The 18569-nt window shown below is 33.3% G+C and overlaps 1 protein-coding gene across 7 annotated transcripts in view; it reads left to right on the top strand.

Annotated features, from left to right (window-relative positions):
* ATRNL1 (attractin like 1) overlaps positions 1-18569 on the top strand; it is a 738261-nt gene that overhangs the window by 268850 nt on the left and 450842 nt on the right. For all 7 annotated transcript variants that reach the window (XM_081573518.1, XM_081573521.1, XM_081573515.1 and 4 more), the window contains one exon: positions 2628-2785. In XM_081573518.1, the coding sequence (XP_081429644.1) occupies positions 2628-2785 (158 nt within the window). The remainder of the gene's footprint in view (positions 1-2627; positions 2786-18569) is intronic.

The following is an 18569-nucleotide window of genomic DNA, read 5'->3' as shown; positions in this document are numbered from 1 at the left end:
TGAAATAAAGATATTATATGCCAGAATCTTTGTGCTGTTTTAGGTAAAACTATTAAGTCGCATTATTAATAAAGTATCATTATTCTGTTAACTTTCTCCCTAATTCAGTTAATATTAGGTGGACAACAGATATTTAACGCTACTTATTTTTTTTTATATGGCAGTGTTATGAATTCCTATGATTTTAATTAAGACAGATTACTTCTTTAATGAATAAAGAGACTGATATTTCAATTATTTGATTCACCATTGAAGCTATAAATTTAATAACTTTAATATTGATCTAAAACAACAAATTATCTGTGTATGCTGATAAATTACCAACTTACTTATTACCTTTAAGCTTGGATTTATACCCCCTACCATTGTCAGATTTGGTTCTGAGAGAGGGTTAAAAAACCCTACAACTTAATATTTCTTCCATAATAAGGTTTATAAATTGAAATGCTAAGTTTTAAGAAATACAAAAAGTACAAATTTGTATGTTGGATTATGAAAAAGTATGCTTGCTGTTTTAAAGAAATGCTGTTGGTTTCTACTTTCTGTATAAAGGGTATATACTGTTGCATAAAAGTACTGGAAACTTTTAAAGAAAATATGGGAATCCTTAGAAATCCATATTTAATTTCTTAAAATTAAATCATGTGCTATTTTAATAAATATTAATAGAATAATAGAAACATAATTCAAATGAGAAGGGGTCTTTGCAATTCCAGTTTTTATATTACACATATAAGCATTGAAAACTTTAGATACATATATACATATTTTGTTACAATAGTGTAAACATATAGTAAACTCTTGGCACTGTAAGTTTCATTAACTATGAATTCATGATAACTTGTACTGTTAATTTGAAATTCTGCATAACAAATTGACCCTATAAGAGTTTTAAAATTTGGCAACAAAAATATATAAAACCTCAGTAATCACTTTAGAACAGTGCCTTCAATATGCAAGAGATTACCTTGTAACTTTCAGATTCTCAAAACCAAATCTTAGATATTTTGATTTATTAGTTTGGAAGATGTCACCAGGAAACCTGCATTTTAAAAAAGCAGTGCTAAGAGGAAGATTCATAGCAATACAGGCTCACCTCAAGAAACAAGAAAAAAGTCAAATAAATAACCTAACTCTACACCTAAAGCAACTAGAAAAGGAAGAAATGAAGAACCCCAGGGTTAGTAGAAGGAAATAAATCTTAAAAATTAGGGCAGAAATAAATGCAAAAGAAACAAAAGAGACCATAGCAAAAATCAACAGCCAGAACATGGAAGCAGCCTAGATGCCCATCAGCAGACGAATGGATAAGGAAGCTGTGGTACATATACACAATGGAATATTGCTCAGCCATTAAAAAGAATACATTCGAATCAGTTCTAATGAGGTGGACGAAACTGTAGCCTATTATACAGAGTGAAGTAAGCCAGAAAGAAAAACACTGATACAGTTTACTAACACATATATATGGTATTTAGTCAATCAGTAAAGATAACCCTGTATGGGAGACATCAAAAGAGACACAGATAAATAGAACAGTATTATGGACCCTATGGGAGAGGGCGAGGGCGGGATGATATGAGAGAATGGCATTGAAGCATGTAAATTATCATATGTGAAATGAATCGCCAGTCCAGGTTCAATGCATGATGCGGGGTGCTCAGGGCTGGTGCACCGGGATGACCCGGAGGGATGGGATGGGGAGGGAGGTGGAAGGGGGGTTCTGGAAGGGGAAAACATGTACACCCATGGTGGATTCATGTCAATGTATGGCAAAACAAATACAATATTGTAAAATTAAAAAATAGAAAATAAACTAATTTAATAAAAATAAAGTAAAATAAAATAAAAAAGCATTCATAGTAATTTTGGAACAGATGATCGGTTAGAAAATAATTGAGTTGCTCAGTATCCTTACTATTCTTATCTTTAAGGCAAAGGGTTTGGATTGTTGGAAATCCTTTCTTCCATTTGGTTAATTTCAGTAAATATTTATTGAGTACCCAATATGTGTTTAACTAACTGAATTTTTAGCTCATGTTTTAAATTATATCTTCCTCCCACTTTATTCAAAGAAGTGATGGTTCAATATGTGATAAACAAAAAAAATTGATTTCTTTTCCGTTTTTTAATTGGATTAAGACATATTTTGTTTTGAAAGACTCTGTGGAGAAATAAGTAGCAAAACATCAGTTCCTGAAGCTATGTATTACTTGAGTTCCAAAGAGGACTTTACTGTTCAGTAGTTGCAAACTTGAGGCAAATATCTTAATCTTTCTGAGGCTCAGTTTCCAATTTGAAAAACAGAGATGGAATACCTCTGGGATAAAGTTTTTATTAGAATAGAATATAAAGTCTCTAAGCCAGTGCCTATTATGTAGCATTTAAAATAATTGGTATTATTTTAAAAAACAATTTTTATACTAAATCTGTTTCCATTATATTTATGACAAATCTTGTTTCTTCCTTGTCATTCTAAATTATAAACATGAGTTTATTTGGATAGTTATGTCCTTATAAGCACAGTTACAAAAATTAAGTAAATGTCATATATATGTAAATGTTACATTAATAAAGATATGTTTCCTAATATGAATTATTTAAATTTGTTATTATTTACATTTTAGCTGGAACAATATCTGGAGAGGAGACCCCTATAGTTTCCAAGACTAATATAAAAGAATACAGAGATAGTTTTTCCTATGAAAAATTTAACTTTAGAAGCAATCCAAACATTACATTCTATGTATACGTCAGCAACTTTTCATGGCCTATTAAAATACAGGTAAGTGTTAAAAGTGTTTGATCTAATGACCACTGAATATTTTCATATGAAAAAGAATGCTGTTTTTGTTCAAAGAGGTGATAAAGGTTTCTATATTTTGCACAATGTGAAACATGTATTGATCCTTCATAGAAAGGATACAGTGGGTGTCTGTGATGATGAATATCTTCGTAAAAAATGTTTGCACAAATAATACTGAATCAACATAAGTATGTACTAATTTTTCAGTTGATTATATTCTTAAAAAATGTATCAGAACTTGAAATAACTACGTCATTTATATTTTCTGATTAATTTCATTCTTTGAGGGTTAAATAGATATTATTTTCTTACAATCCTTCTTGAAAGCATTGACGATTTTTAGCAATCTTTATTATATACTGCACATAATTCAAATCATCATGAAAAATTTAGAATTAGCAGTACCTTACAATTAATTCTTTAAGGCTCACTACTTCTCACTGTTGATTTCTTTATGTACTACTCTGTATATGATGTATATTTTTATTGTGTTTAGTGATAGACTGCTAAAGGCTTCTGATTTATTGCTAGGGACATCTAGGATATTTTTACTATCTTAAAACTTAAAATAGTCAAGGTGTGTATTCTTAATTTATTCTTTTATGAAAGAAATATCTACGTGTTATAATGTTTAGATTTATTTATTCATTCTTTTTTGATTGTTTGATTAGATTGAGTTCATATTAGTTTATTAAATAGCTCATGTGTGCCAAACCCTGTGCTGAGCCGTTATGTTTTGTGATTTTTTAAAAAATTACAGATAATTTATTCTTTTTTATTAATAAATGACCATTTTTAACTTGTGACTAGAAAATTTTTGCATCCTTTATCAATTTCTGTGTGATTTGTGGGAAGACAGAGTGACTTTTAAAAATTGTATATTTGCTTCAAAAATTTTGGTTTGTAATGTTGATTTCATGTCTAAATTAAGGAAATTACTTACTTGTTCAAGAAATATTAGTATAAATTACTACTCAGTAAGTAGTAATGATAATTAATTTGATAAATTTACTTCTTTATTGTGATTGTATTAGATGTTAATATAGTAAAAAAAATGCCAGAAATGTTTTCTTATGGGTTTTTAGAATTTTGACCTTTAGGATGCTGGAGGTATCATTTTATTTTTTATGATTTATATAGAAATATTAATCAGATTTCATTTGTTTTATTCAGATTATGATTGAAGGTGACAAAAGGCTCATCATGAGCTGATTAAATAGTAATTAAAGTTGAAAGAATTGCTGTATTTCTGATTGTTTCCTGCCCTTTATTTCATAGCTATCTAATTATTTTTTTTTTAAGCAAATTACACACTTTAGAATGTTGATGAATATTTAATGATTAGAAATTAACTTTCTAAATTGGATTTTCTTTTGAGATCATACCAGTAGTGTGTTCTGGAAGCCAAACCAGAATTTCTATAATGAAGTTAAAATATCCCACTTTCCCAAAGTAATAAAATGTTGAAAATAACTGTGATGGTCAAGATGGGTACATCCTAATTCCTACTCTTTGAGTAAAATCATTGTATCAGTCCTGTGGAATATGTTATGTTACTATTAAGGGTTATGAGTATGTGTGTTTGTTTATACAACTATAATAAACTTTCTGTTTTTAAGTATAAAATGGTAAACATATTTTAATTGAAATCTGTTTGCTAATAGAATTGAGCTGCATTCATTTATTTTTGAATGACCAGCCAGTCTTGGTAATGAGGGGTGAGCCCCACTTAGTCATTTTCTGTTACAACTTTAATATACTGTTGGAGTCAATTTGTTGAAATTTTACGAATTTTTATGCCTATGTTTTCGGGGCAAATTAGTCTGTAGTTTTCTATTCATGCAGTCTTATTAACTTTGTAGGATGGTACTACTGGCCTTACAAAATAAATTGGGAGGTGTTCTTTCCTCTGTAATTTTCTAAAGCTATTAATATATAATCTATCTATCTATATGTGAAACATATATCTATCTATATGTGAAACAGAACACCATTCCATGTTCGATGCATGAGACAAGGGCTCAGGGCCGGGGCAACGGGATGACCCAGAGGGATGGGATGGGGAGGGAGGTGGGTGGGGGGTCCAGGAAGGGGAACACATGTAAACCCATGGCTGATTCATGTCAATGTATGGCAAAAACTATTACAATATTGTAAAGTAATTAGCCCCCAACTAAAATAAATAAATTTATAAAACAAACAAACAAACAAAATCTATCTATCTATATATATATGTTTTTAAATTTGTGATAGAATTCAACGTTGAATTTATTTGAACTTGAGATTTTCTTTGTGGAAATGTTTTTACTACAAATTGAATTTCTCTTATAGATTGAGAACTTTTCTGGTTATCTATATTTTTCTTGAGTGCAACTGTATCAGTTTATGTCTCTCAGTTATATATTTCACATTTTGGCTATTGTGTGTAATTTGTTGGCAAAAGATTTTTCATAATATTCACATATTACCCACTGATTACCCTCTAATTCCTGAAACTGATAATTAGTTTCCACGTTCTCATTTTTTATTTTCTTGTTCAGTCTGGCTGAAGAGTTAGCAAGTTCATTTACTTTTCTGTCTTTTATTTCATTAATTACTTCTTTTAAACTATTTCTTTTCCTGTGCTTCCTTGACAACCATTTGCTCTTCTTTTTCTGTTTTCTTCAGGTGAATGCTTTCTAATTTTCTTTTTGATTTCTTCCTTGATCAGTGGAGTATTTAGAAGTGAGATACTGTATTTCCAACTATTTAGAGAATGTCTAGAAGTGCTTCTGTCACTTACTGAATTTTTAAAAAATTGCCAAGACTTATTTTATGGTTCAAAGTGTTTGGCAGAATAATGGCTTCGCAAAGGTGACCACATTCTAATCTCTGGTACCTATGTGAATATTATCTTACATCGACAGAAGACTTGAAGATGTGATTAACTTTGGTATATTAGGAGGATTACTCCAAGTTACTGAGGTGGACCAACCTAACTACATGAGTCCTTATCATGACCTTTATTTGGCTGAGGTCAGGGTCAGAGGGTGATGTGCCTATGGGAGAATGGTCAGACCAGAACAGCATTGCTTCTTTGGAATACGGAGGAAGGGGACTTGAGCCAAGGAACATAGACTCTAGAAGCTACAAAAGTTGAGGAAACAGATTCGTCATTAGAGCCTCCGAAAAGAAATGCAGCTCTGCTGACACCTTGATTTTAGTCCACTGAAACTTCTGTCAGAATTCTTACATACAGAACTGTGAGATAGTAAATGTGATTTGTCTTAAGCCACTACGACAGTTCTTATTGGTTACTTAGCAATAGAAATGTTCACTTGATCGCTCCAGTTTTCTTGAAGAGATCTCGAGTTTTCCCGTTCTGTTGTTTTCCTCTACTTTATTGAATTGTTCACTTAAGAAGGCCTTCTTATCTCTCCTTACTAATCTCTGGAATTCTGCATTCACTTGGGTGTATCTTTCCCTCTCTCCCTTGCTTTCCACTTTTCTTCTTTGCTCAGCTATTTGTAATGCTCCTCAGACAACCACTTTCCCTTCTTCCGTTTCTTTTTCTGGATGATTTTGGTCACTGCCTCCTGTACAGTGTTACAAATCTCCATTCATAGTTCTTCAGGCACTCCATCAGATCTAGCCCCTTGAATATGTTTGTCACCTCCACTGTATAATCAGAAGAGATTTGATTTAGGTCATATCTGATTAGCCTAATGGTTTTTCCTACTTTCTTCAATTTAAGCCTAAAGTTTGCAGTAAGGAGCTAATGATCTGAGCCACAGTCAGCTCCAGGTCTTGTTTTTGCTTCTCCACCTTTGGCTGTAAAGAATATAATCGATCTAATTTTGGTATTGACCATTTGGCGATGTCCATGAATAGAGTCGTCTCTTGTGTTGTTGGAAGAGGGTGTTTGCTATGACCAGTGCGTTCTGCTGGCAAAACTCTGTTAGCCTTTGCCCTTCATTTTGCTTCATTTTGTACTTCAAAGCCAAACTTGCCTGTTACTCCAGCTATCTCTTGACTTCCTACTTCTGTGTTCCAGTCCTCTGTGGTGGAAAGGACGTCTTTTTTTGGTGTTAGTTCTAGAAGGTCTTGTAGGTCTTCATAGAACCAGTCAACTTCAGCTTCTTTGGCATCATCAGTTGGGCATAGACTTGGATTACTGTGATGTTGAATTGTGTGCCTTGGAAATGAACTGAAATCATTCTGTCGTTTTTGAGATTGCACCCAAGTACCGCATTTCAGACACTCTTGTTGACTATGAGGGCAACTCCATTTCTTCTAAATCAATCCTAAAGGAAATGAAACCTGAACATTCATTGGAAGGACTGATGTTGAAGCTGAAGCTCCAGTACTTTTGCCACGTGATGCACAGAGCAACTCATTGGAAAAGACCCTGATTCTGGGAAATATTGAAGGCAAAAGGAGAAGAGGGTGGCAGAGGATGAGATGGCTAGATAGCATCACCAACTCAATGGACATGAATTTGAGGAAACTCCGGAGATAGTGAAGGACACGGAAGCCCGGCATGCTGCAGTCCATGGGGTTGCAAAGAGTTGGATGCAACTTAGCGACTGAACAACAGCAGCAGCAATAGAAAATGAATAAACCTAATGTCTTAGTCCATTGTGCAGCTATGAAAAAATACCATTGACTAGGTAGTTTATAAACAACAGAAATTTGTTATTCACAGTTCTGGAGGCGGAAAGTCCAAGATCAAGGGACCAGAATGGAATGGTCGAGTTTTGGTGATGATTTCTGTGCCCTCATATGAGGGAAGATGATGGGGAGCTCTGTGGGACCTCTTTTATTGGAGCACTAACCCCATTCACTAGACAACATATTAAAAAGCAGAGACATTACTTTGTCAACAAAGGTCCATCTAGTCAAGGCTATGGTTTTTCCAGTGGTCATGTATGGATCTGAGAGTTGGACTATAAAGAAAGCTGAGTGCGGAAGAACTGATGCTTTTGAACTGTGGTGTTGGAGAAGACTCTTTAGAGTTCCTTGGATTGCAGATCCAACCAGTCCTTCCTAAAGGAGATCAGTCCTTTGTGTTCATTGGAAGGACTGATGTTGAAGCTGAAACTCCCAATACTTTGGCCACCTGATGCGAAGAGCTTACTCATTTGAAAAGACCCTGATGCTGGGCAAGATTGAGGGCAGGAGGAGAAGGGGATGACAGAGGATGAGATGGTTGGATGGCATCACCGACTCAATGGACATGGGTTTGGGTGGACTCCAGGGGTTGGTGATGGACAGGGAGGCCTGGTATGCTGCGGTTCATGGGGTCGCAAAGAGTCGGATATGACTGAGCGACTGAACTGAACTGAATTGAACCCCATTCATGACCAGTCCACCCTCATGACCTATCTGGTCACCTTCCAAAGATCGTATCACCTGGATATGAACCTGTTTTGGTAAATGTTCCTGGGACAGTTGCAAATGTCCTGTGCTCTTGTTGGGTGAAGTCTTCTACAGAGATCAGTTGGGTCAAGTTTTTCAAGCTGTCTAGTGTCCACATTGATGTTCTGTCAGTTTGAAGAATAAGTGTTGCAATCTCTGACTGTAATTGTAGGATAGGTTATTTGTTCTTCTAGCAATTTTTACTTCATATATTTTGAAACTGTCTTACTTAGATGGATTAATGTTTAGGGTTTTTAATGTCTTCTTGATCAGTTGATGACTTGACCTTTTTATTTTTAGGAAATTGCTTTCTGTATCCCTGGTAATATTCTTTGGTTCAAAATTTATTTTGCCAAATATAAAAAGTATAGTCACTCCAGCTTTTAAAAAACATTACTAGAATGCTGTGTCATTTTTTCATACTTCTACTTTAACCTGTTTGTGTTTTTGTATTTAAAGTAGATTATTTTAGACAGCATATACTTATGTCATTTTTATCCAATCCTTATCCATGTACATGTAATATATATATATATTTATAGGCGTACCTCATTTTATTGAGGTTTCTTTTATTGCAGTTTGCAGATATTATGTTTCTTATGAATTGAAGGTTTCTGCCAACAATGAATTGAGCAAGTCTGCAGATGCCATTTTTCAAAAAGCATTTCCTCACTGTGTCTCTGTGTCACATTTTGGTATTTCTCATATTTCCAATTTTTTCACTGTTACTAGTTATGGTGATCTGTGTTCAGTCATCTTTAATGTTAGTACTAGGACTCAATGAAGGCTCAGGTGATGGTTAATACTTTTCAGCAATAAATATTTTTTTAAATTTAGATATGTACATTTTTTTAGATTAGTGTTATTGTACACTTGGTAGACTACAGTATAGTACAAATATAATTTTTATGTGCACTAAGGAACCAAAAAAATGATGTAAAAGGCTTTATTGCAATATTTGCTTTATTGCAGTGGTCCTGAACTGAACCTAGAGTATCTTTGGGATAGTACTGTATGTTTTGGGGTTTAAATCTAACATAACATTATTTTTTTTCTATTTTTCTTATTTATCCATTTTTTGTTCTTTCCTTTATTGTGCTTATTTTTCTGAATTTAACATTTTTTATTGATTTCATTTTATTGTTGGCTTATTAGCTGCAACTCTACACTGTGTTATTTTAGTGATATTTTGTAACTTATTTTATACATCTTAGACTTTTTATTATCTATGTTCAAGTAATATTATATCACTCATTTTTTTTGGTGTGTATTAACCTTAAAACAGTCTGCTTTCATTTCCTCCCCCCTGGCCTTTGTGTCATTGTTGAATATATCTTATAGCTTCGTATTTTATAAAATGCTTGCTACACTTTTACTAATTTTGATACAGTCAGGTTTATTCAGAGATACTAAAAGTAAGAAAACATTTTATCTTTTACCTATATATTTATTGTGTCCCGCATTCATCATTTCTTTTTCTTTTTTGTAAATCCAGACTTTTAAAGATTTTATGTCATATTGGAGTATGGTTGAGGAACAATGTTGTGTTAGTTTCAGGTATACAACAAAGTGATTCAGTTCATACACATGTATCTATTCTTTTTCAAATTCTTTTCCCATTTAGGCTACTACAGAATATTGAGCAGCTTCCCTGTGCTATGCAGTAGGTATTTGTTGGTTATCTATTTTACAAATAGCAGTGTTTACTATAGTATCATTTTCCTACTGTCTAAGGGACATACTTTAATACTGAAGTGCAGATCTGCTGGCAGTACATTATATCTGCTCGTATATCTGGAAAAAAAATTTTACTTTCTTGGGGCTTTGAAAAATTTTAAATTATAGCACTTTCCTTTCAGTATTTTTGTATATAATCTTTTGGTTTCCATTGTTCTAATGAGAAATCTATGTTTAACCTTATTGTTCTTTAGTGTGTAATGACTTTTTTCTCCTTCCTTCTGCAGTAAAATTGTTTTCCTCTTTGTCAATGATTTTGGCCAATTTGATTATGATGTGCATAGTTGTGAGTTTTTGTTTTATGTTTCTTGTGCATGGGTTTTATTGACATTCTTAAATTTATGAAGTTATAGTTTTCATGAAATTTAGAAAATATTAAGCCATTATTTCTTGATTTTCTCCCACTTCTCTCTTTCATTTTAGGAATTCTAACAGTATTGTATTAAACTGTTTGAAATTGTTTTTTGCTCACTAATTCTTGTTTTTATTTCTTATTCATTCTGTGTTTCACTATGGATACTTTTGTTATCTGTATCTTCAAATTCATGAATCTTTTCTTATGTAGTATCCAACCCTACCCAGTGTATCTTATCCATCATCTCAGACATTATATTTTCTATTTCAAGAATGTTTCTACTTAACATGGTACATCAACTTTCTGCCTTCTTGAGTTATGGAATTACAGTTATTATAACTCTTTTAATGTCCTTGTCTGGACATTCTGTAATTTATATCGTTTCTGAGTTTTTTCTATTGATTTATTTTTCTCTTCCTTATGGGTAATATTTTGATTAGTTGCTAGATATTCTGATTTTTAGTTTTTTGGGTGTTTATCAATTTTGATAGGTAAGTTTTACCTTTGTTCTGCAATGGAGTTAACTTGCTTCGAAGGCTTTTTTTTTTTTGGTTTAATAGACCAGAAGAAAGCATAATTTAGTGTAGGGTTAATCTTTCCATTCATGAGACACTACCCATAGGGGTTCTCTAGACTCTATGACACGTGAATTACAGGTTATCTGCCATGGTTGGAGCATGAACTGTTCCCAACCCTATCTGAGTTTTGAGGATTTTTCTCTCTGCTCCTTTCACATGGTCCTTTCCCCAGCCTTGTATAGTTTTTTCAGCAGTAAGTAGCATTTGAAAGTGAAAAAGGAGAGTGAAAAAGTTAACTTAAAACTCAAAATTCAGAAAACTAAGATCATAGCATCCAGTCCTATAACTTCATGGCAAATAGATGGGGAAACAGTGAGAGACTTTATGTTTTTGGGCTTCAAAATCACTGCGGATGGTGACTGCAGCTATGAAAATAAAGATGCTTGCTCCTTGGAAGAAAAACTATGACCAACCTAGACAGCATATTAAAAAACAGAGACATTACTTTGCCAACAAAGGTCCATCTAGTCAAAGCTATGGTTTTTCCACTAGTCTTGCATGGATGTGAGAGTTGGACTATAAAGAAAGCTGAGCACTGAAGAATTGATGCTCTTAAACTGTGGTGTTGGAGAAGACTCTTGAGAGTCCCTTAGACTGCAAGGAGATCCAACGAGTCCATCCTAAAGGAAATCAGTCCTGAATATTCATTGGAAGAGCTGATGCTGAAGCTGAAACTGCAATACTTTAGCCACCTGATGTGAAGAACTGACTCATTGGAAAAGACCCTGATGCTGGGAAAGATTGAAGGTGGGAGAAGAAGGGGACGACAGAGGATGAGATGGTTAGATGGCATCACCAACTCAATGGACATGGGTCTGAGTAAGCTCATTAAATTGGTGATGACAGGGAAGCCTGGTTTGCTGCAGTCCATGGGGTCGCAAAGAGTCGGACACAACTGAGTCACTGAACTGAACTGAAGTGAAGAGTCATCGGCACTCTGGGCAGTTCTGTCTTCTTTAAGATAGTGTCCTGTACATTGTAGCCACCTTGACCTCTCCAGAATTACCAGCACCATTTCCGCAATTCAGGAAAATTTCTAGGCAGCACCTGTGTTCACTCTGCTTTTAATGCAGCCTCAGAGCCACAACAATCTGTGGCATTCAAAGGCTTACATAATTTTTCTCCTCTTGGAAATCTTTGTCCTGTATTGCTGATATCCAGTATCTGAACAGCAGTGTTTTGTACAGTTGGTCTGCTTTGCTAGTTGTTTTGGCAGAAGGAGAAGTCCACTCCCTGATACTCCATCGTGAAAGTAGAAAGCCTACATATAATTTTCAGTTTATATAGTAATTGAATTAATATGATAGAGATACATGATGACTGTTACTATATGTGTTTTATGCTTTTACTGATAAATTGCTTTATTTAGAGTTTGAATTTAAGTTTTCAAGTACTTTTTAGATAAATGACATTTTGTAGACCTGTATCATATATTTTAAGTTTCATAAGGAAATACTGTTCAAATTCCAACAAGCTGCAAGTTATGAAAAAGTTTACAATCAACAGATGAAATTGTTCAGTAAGTATTTATAAACTACACTCTATGGAAGCAGCTATTTTGAAAAGTGGCTGAAAGTAAAAAGTAAAAAGATCCAATTCCTGTTTAAAAATATCCATGAGACCATGAGGTACCAAGAATCCTCTGTCCAAAGATAACAGTCACTGTTTTATTTTCACAAAATTTTATCAGTGATGCATCAAACAAGCAACAATAGTTTCTGATAAAAAATATTTAATTTTTATGATTGTTTTTACTTAATTAATATAGTTTAATATTTGCTTTAGTTGACTGTTACACAGGGAGAGAAATTAGTGTATATAGCTAAAAGAAAGCGTTTCATGTTATTTTAGAATTTCTGCTTGTAATTTAATTCTTTTTTATATGCTGTAGCAAAAAAGATGTATAAATAGTTTAATATTTAATTGTTGTTTGCATAACAGGACATCTTCATACCATATCCTTTTTGTAAGCCAGACCTTTCACATAGATTTTGCTCTAATTATTGTCAATAGTATTTTCATATGTTTATGTGGTACTTTTTTATATCACGGTTCTTTTGAGTACTTTCAGTTATAATGTTTCTATATATGATAAAACAGATTTAACAGATTACAATGTAAGAAGTATTACATGAATAAGTAGACACTTTAACTGATATGTAAGAAAGTAGAAAAGTACTTCATCTGGTTTGATCTAATTTGGATCTAATTTTGCCATTAATGAGAAGAAACTTAGTAGTGTGATGATAAAATTTTGTATATTTCTGAAAAATTAAGAAAATAAAGAGGATTGATAATAATTGTTATTTCTTCAGTGTCTTCTGTATTTAATCAGTCAAAGGCTGATGTAAAGTAGTGCTTCTTATGGAAATGGCGGATATTGTACACTTATACAAATTTTTGGCTATACTATCCAGCAGATGTTTCTTAAGTTTCAGTCACACACAGGATATTTTGCTAGCGGATGAAATAGTCCTGAAAGTATTGTCTGCTGTCAAGTAGCTCAAAAAATGTTAATCAGCATTGTCTCAGTTATAGGCAAAGTAATTCAACTTTAAATTAGCTTTAAAATAACGCAAGATGTTATGGACTGAAAAAGCAAAGCATCCAAAGGAAATGTCTTTGGGAACTTCAAGAACTCAGTGTCTCCTTCTGTGACCATCTTAAATTAAAGTTGCTTCCCTTGACATTCTTTATACCATGTTATATAAATAATTATTGAATTGGCTCATTCCCTTTCTGTCTCTAGGTTCTATTTTACAAAGTATATAGACTAAATTCTATTCTAGTTGGATTTACAGAATACTGATTTAGCCATCTCAGACAGAAAAGGGGAAATACTCTCTCCTAGAGCCTGTATATTGATATGAAATTTCAGGGACATTATTTTAGTTTTGTTCATGTTAAGAAATATTATCTGAGCTATTCACTTTGGTTAACATCAATGTGAATGTTATTCGTGAGTTGGGGTGTCTAAATTGTATATCCTACCTTTGTTATTGTTACAGAGGTGGTATTGAAGCAGAAAATCTTCTTGAATCTAGTTATATTGAAGCAAGATACTGAAGGATAAATAGGAGTTCAGGACCTGATGCATGGCAAGGAATTCTAGGCAAGAAGGATGGGTTTTCAAAGTTTAATTAAAGAATTTTCATTAGGGAGCAAATAGTTTTTTTTTTTTAGTTTCTGAAAAACAGCTTATAGGATAGAAAAGTGTTGATGTAGGATGATTCGGCTGGTCAAAGAAGTACATTTTCCAACAAAATCTGAAGAATTTTGCTGACGTTAGATTGGAGCCAAGAAAATAGCTACAGGGAGAACATAAAGCAAGAGTTAAAGTGATTTCAGATATAAGCAATGAAACCTGAGAGCAAAAAAAACGAACAGAAAAGGTAAACTTAAATGAATATTGGATTAAAAAAATAGCTCATGGAGTTTAAAATATGTGTAGAAAAACAAATAGATGGTGAAAGTGATGTGAAGAGTGAGGGAGTAAATAACCCTAAAGTAGTCTAAGGTGTCAGCATATCAATGACATGGCAAGTGTAACAAATCTCAAGTCTCTTATTGTTATGACTTCTAGGGTAAATCTAAAGAAGAATAAAGGAAAGAATGAAATAACAAGTTGATTGAGAAGAATTGATGAATAGAAATGTTTTATGAGCTCACAGGAATGTGTGAAAAGAGAAAAAAGGTACATAACAAAGGGTTCAAATAAAAATTAAATAGTAAAATGATAAATACAAGCCTAGCTATATCAGTAACTATATTAAATGTAAGTAGACTAAATACTCCAAGTAGAAGCCTAAATGTGTCATATAGGATTGAAAAAATACTGATAATTTTTAAAGGAGACATGTTTTACATATAACGATTCAAAATGATTGGAAGTAAAATTATACCAAAATTATGCCAGACAAAAAGAAAACTGAATCATACAAAGTACACTTTAAAGCAAGATTCATTGCTAGGGTTAAAGAGGTATGCTTCACCAAGATGAAGAGATAACAGACCCACTGGAAAGATGGCACAATTCTGAATCTGTGTGTGCCTAAAATGTAGCTTCAGAATGTATGAAATTAATGAAAACAGATTGCTATTTAACAATCCAGTGAAGTAGTACTTAATTGTTGTTGTTGTTTAGTCTCTATGTCATGTTTGACTCTTTGCGACTGCGTGGGTTGTAGCTGGCCAGGCTCCTCTCTGTCCATGGAATTTTTCAGGCGAGAATTCTGGAGTGGGTTGCCATTTCCTCTTCCAGAGGATCTTCCTGACTGAGGAATTGAACCCGCATCTCCTGCATTGGCAGGAGGATTCTTTATGAACTGATGAGAAAATTTTAAAGTGGTTGTTTGGATGGGAATATTGTAGTATTATTTTCAACATTCTCTTTTAAAGGACAGTTTTAAGCAGAAATTGATGACATCTTTGCCAGTTACTGGAGCACAAATTCCTTTAGATATACACATCTATAGTTAAAAAGAGCAGAAAACAGATTATAAGTACGATTCGAAACCAAATCTAAAATTCCAGGAAATTTTCACCTTTCTTGATTGCTGTAATGATAGGCTGCTACCATTTATATGTATTATGTTATGTATTTTGAAAATCAGACAGCCAGTATGTAGCAAACAGCTTTAAGCCATACCAGTCAGTTTGTCAGTAATAATGTCCTAGTTACTATGCCAATGGATACTACTTAGTCCTTATGCTATTCAGGTCTCTGTAGCATTTCTCACTGATTTCTTTTTTCATTCTGAACTACTTTTTTCTCTGATTTCTATTAAATCTGTCCATCCCCCATTTGTGACCTCAGTTATGTTATTCCTTTGCCTTAGCTTTAGTTACCTCATCTATAAAATAAAGATGGTAGTGCTTACATCATAGGGTTATCATGATAATTAAACAACATAATTATGTAAAATAGAACCTTGCCTGTACTAGAGTAAATAATTGCAGTAAGCAGTAGATAGGTGATCATCATTTTCTCCCTCCTCAGTACCATTATCATCGTTGGTATGTAAGAGTGTTTTTAATCTTCTTATCATATATCTCACCTGTTTAAGTTCTTCTATGATTTCTCATACCATTTGAGATAAATGGTATTTATTTTACTTGTCTATAGTAGGTTGATATCTTACAACAAAAAGTAGTACAACGATTATGCCTGCTTATATAACAGTTGAAAAGGAGATAGTTTATTTTAAATAATTTAGTTTAATTCACTTTTTTTAGCTTCTTAAGGTTAGAGTTTAGATTGCTGACTTTTGAACTTCCTTCTTTTATATGCCTCGGATGCTATAAATTAACCTCAATGCATTGCTTTAGGCACATTCCGCAAATTTTGAAAAGTTTTATGTTCATTTTCATTCATTCCCAAATATTTCTTAATTTCCCTTGCGATATACTCTTTGACTCCTAAGTCATTAAAAGTTGTCTTAATTTCCAAATACTTCGTTTTTTTCCAGGTGTGTTTCGCTTATTATTTCCTAATTTAATTTTCTCTGTGGGCAGAGAAAACTATGTATGATTTTAATCTTTTATATTTATTTGCTTTGAGTTTTACTTGTTTACCTTTTGCCCAGAATATCGTTGCTTTTGCTGAAAATCCATATCTATTTAGAGAAACAAGTGCACTTTGCAATTTTTTGTTATTCTTTTAATGTTAGTTGAGTATTTGGTGGATAGTATTGTTCAGTAATCTGTACCCTTATTTTCTTTCACCCTTTTCTGTCAATTATTGATAATGTTTTTGAAATTGCCAACTATATCTGGTGATTTTCTTCAGTTTCTTGTTTCAGTACTCTCCGATTTTCTTTTTATTGTTTGCAATTGCACTCTTTTCCACAGATATTTACTTTGGCTAATATTCCTGCTGTATTGAACCTTTTATTTTTATAACATCTCTTTATTTTATTTTATTATCTCTAATTCTTGCCATACCAAGTTAAGTTGCAGTTCCCCTAACATCTGTCTACTCTCTCTTTTTTTTTGTTTCTGTTGATGACTTTTCTTGTCTTAACTTCCTAACTTGCTTAGCCTTTGTCCTAGTGCAAATATAACCTCCTGTTATACATGACTCTTCTCTTAAACTAGCAGATTCTTCAGCATATCACATTTTATTGTAATTATTGTTTCACTTATTTGTCCCCTATTAACATCAAAACTCTGTTATAATGGAAACTGTCCTCATTTCTTAGGTGAAGTAATTCAATGAATAGTTTTTAAATTAATTGATGAGTAATCTATTTCTCCTGAGGGAGGAATCACAGCAAGTCTACACAGAGAGGGTTTGGAGAAAATGGAATTCTCTTACACTGTTGGTGGGAATGCAAATTGATACTACCACATGGAGAACAGTATGGAAATTCCTTAAAAAGCTAGGAATGAAGTAACCACAGGTGGATTTTTATAAAACAAAACCAAACCTTTCTTTTTTCTCCACAAATGAAATTGTATAGTAGTTTTATTAGATAAAATTTTTTGTGATGAGTAGAAACTGTCTCTGATAAGAAACAGATGGAAAATATATTATTAGTATGACATGCTACTTGCAATGTGAAGCAGGGAATAAGTAATCCAGTTTACGATAGACAGAAAGCTCTTAGTTCCAGAAGTTTTCAGTTCTATGAAGTGCTTTGCATTCTTGCCTAGTCATGGCTACTATAGTGAGTGAAGTCTCATGGATTTTTCAGTTCTTCCATATTAGTCAGTCAGGATCTGAGAATCATAGGTGAATGAGTCTGGCAAATTTAGGTCACCTGTCTATTCCATTGTTGTTCCGGAGGGTGGAAGAAAAAGATCTCCCAAAAAGAACTTTTTTAGCTTCCATACTGAAATATATGAGACTAGAGTGCACTACCTCAATAAGAAAACAGATGTTTGAATAAAATAATCCCTTGTTGGGGCAGGAGGTTTTTTCTAGTGACCAGAAAACAACAAATATATGCTATCGTAGGTGACCTTGCCCAAAATATATAATCTAGGGAATAAAAGTATCTTTCTGAAATTGATATTTGCCTATATTAGGGAAATATTACAGATTTCACTGAGGAAATTATACAATTGTTATTGAAGTGAGAAAGGAGACTTCCTGTATTTTTAAAATACACAGTTAATTAACCTGGTGCAAGGTAAATTATATATAATATATTTTTTTATCACTGCCAGTCTTCTGTGAATGTTTTTATCTACCTCTCCAGGTGACAGCTGCTTACTTTCTTCATGGCACTATAGAGTAGGTATTGAGAACACAGATCCTAAATAAGACTATAGCTTTACATTTCCATTTTTGAGCTGTATGATTGGGAAGGAGTCTTTTTTTAAGTGTCAGTACTTCAGTTTCTTCATTTGCAAAACTGGAAATGATAATAGGGTCTGCCTTTATTAGTTTTCTTGCTAAATAGCATTTTACCACAAATTTATCAGCTGGAAACAACATCCACGTAGAACATCAGTTTTAGCGGGTCAAGCTCGTTCCTCTGCTCAGTGTTTCCCCAGGCTTTAGTCACGGTGTCTGTCAGGCTCTTATCTGTGCCCAAATGTTTTGGCAGAATTTGGTTGCTTAGAGTTGTAGGACTGAGGCCCCACTTTTTTTGCTGCTTTCAGTCATAATATGTTCTCAGCCCCTAGAAGCTGACTGCCTGACTGCTATTCCCTGCCATCTGACCCTCTAAGAAGCGTGGCGTGGTGCCTC

Source organism: Giraffa tippelskirchi, chromosome 2, assembly GCF_054371585.1.
Source record: "Giraffa tippelskirchi isolate mGirTip1 chromosome 2, T2T-mGirTip1v1.2.pri, whole genome shotgun sequence".
NCBI classification, from domain to species: Eukaryota; Metazoa; Chordata; class Mammalia; order Artiodactyla; family Giraffidae; genus Giraffa; species Giraffa tippelskirchi.
The sequence above is the reverse complement of the archived record's forward strand: the minus strand, read 5'-3'. Positions and strand labels throughout refer to the sequence as shown.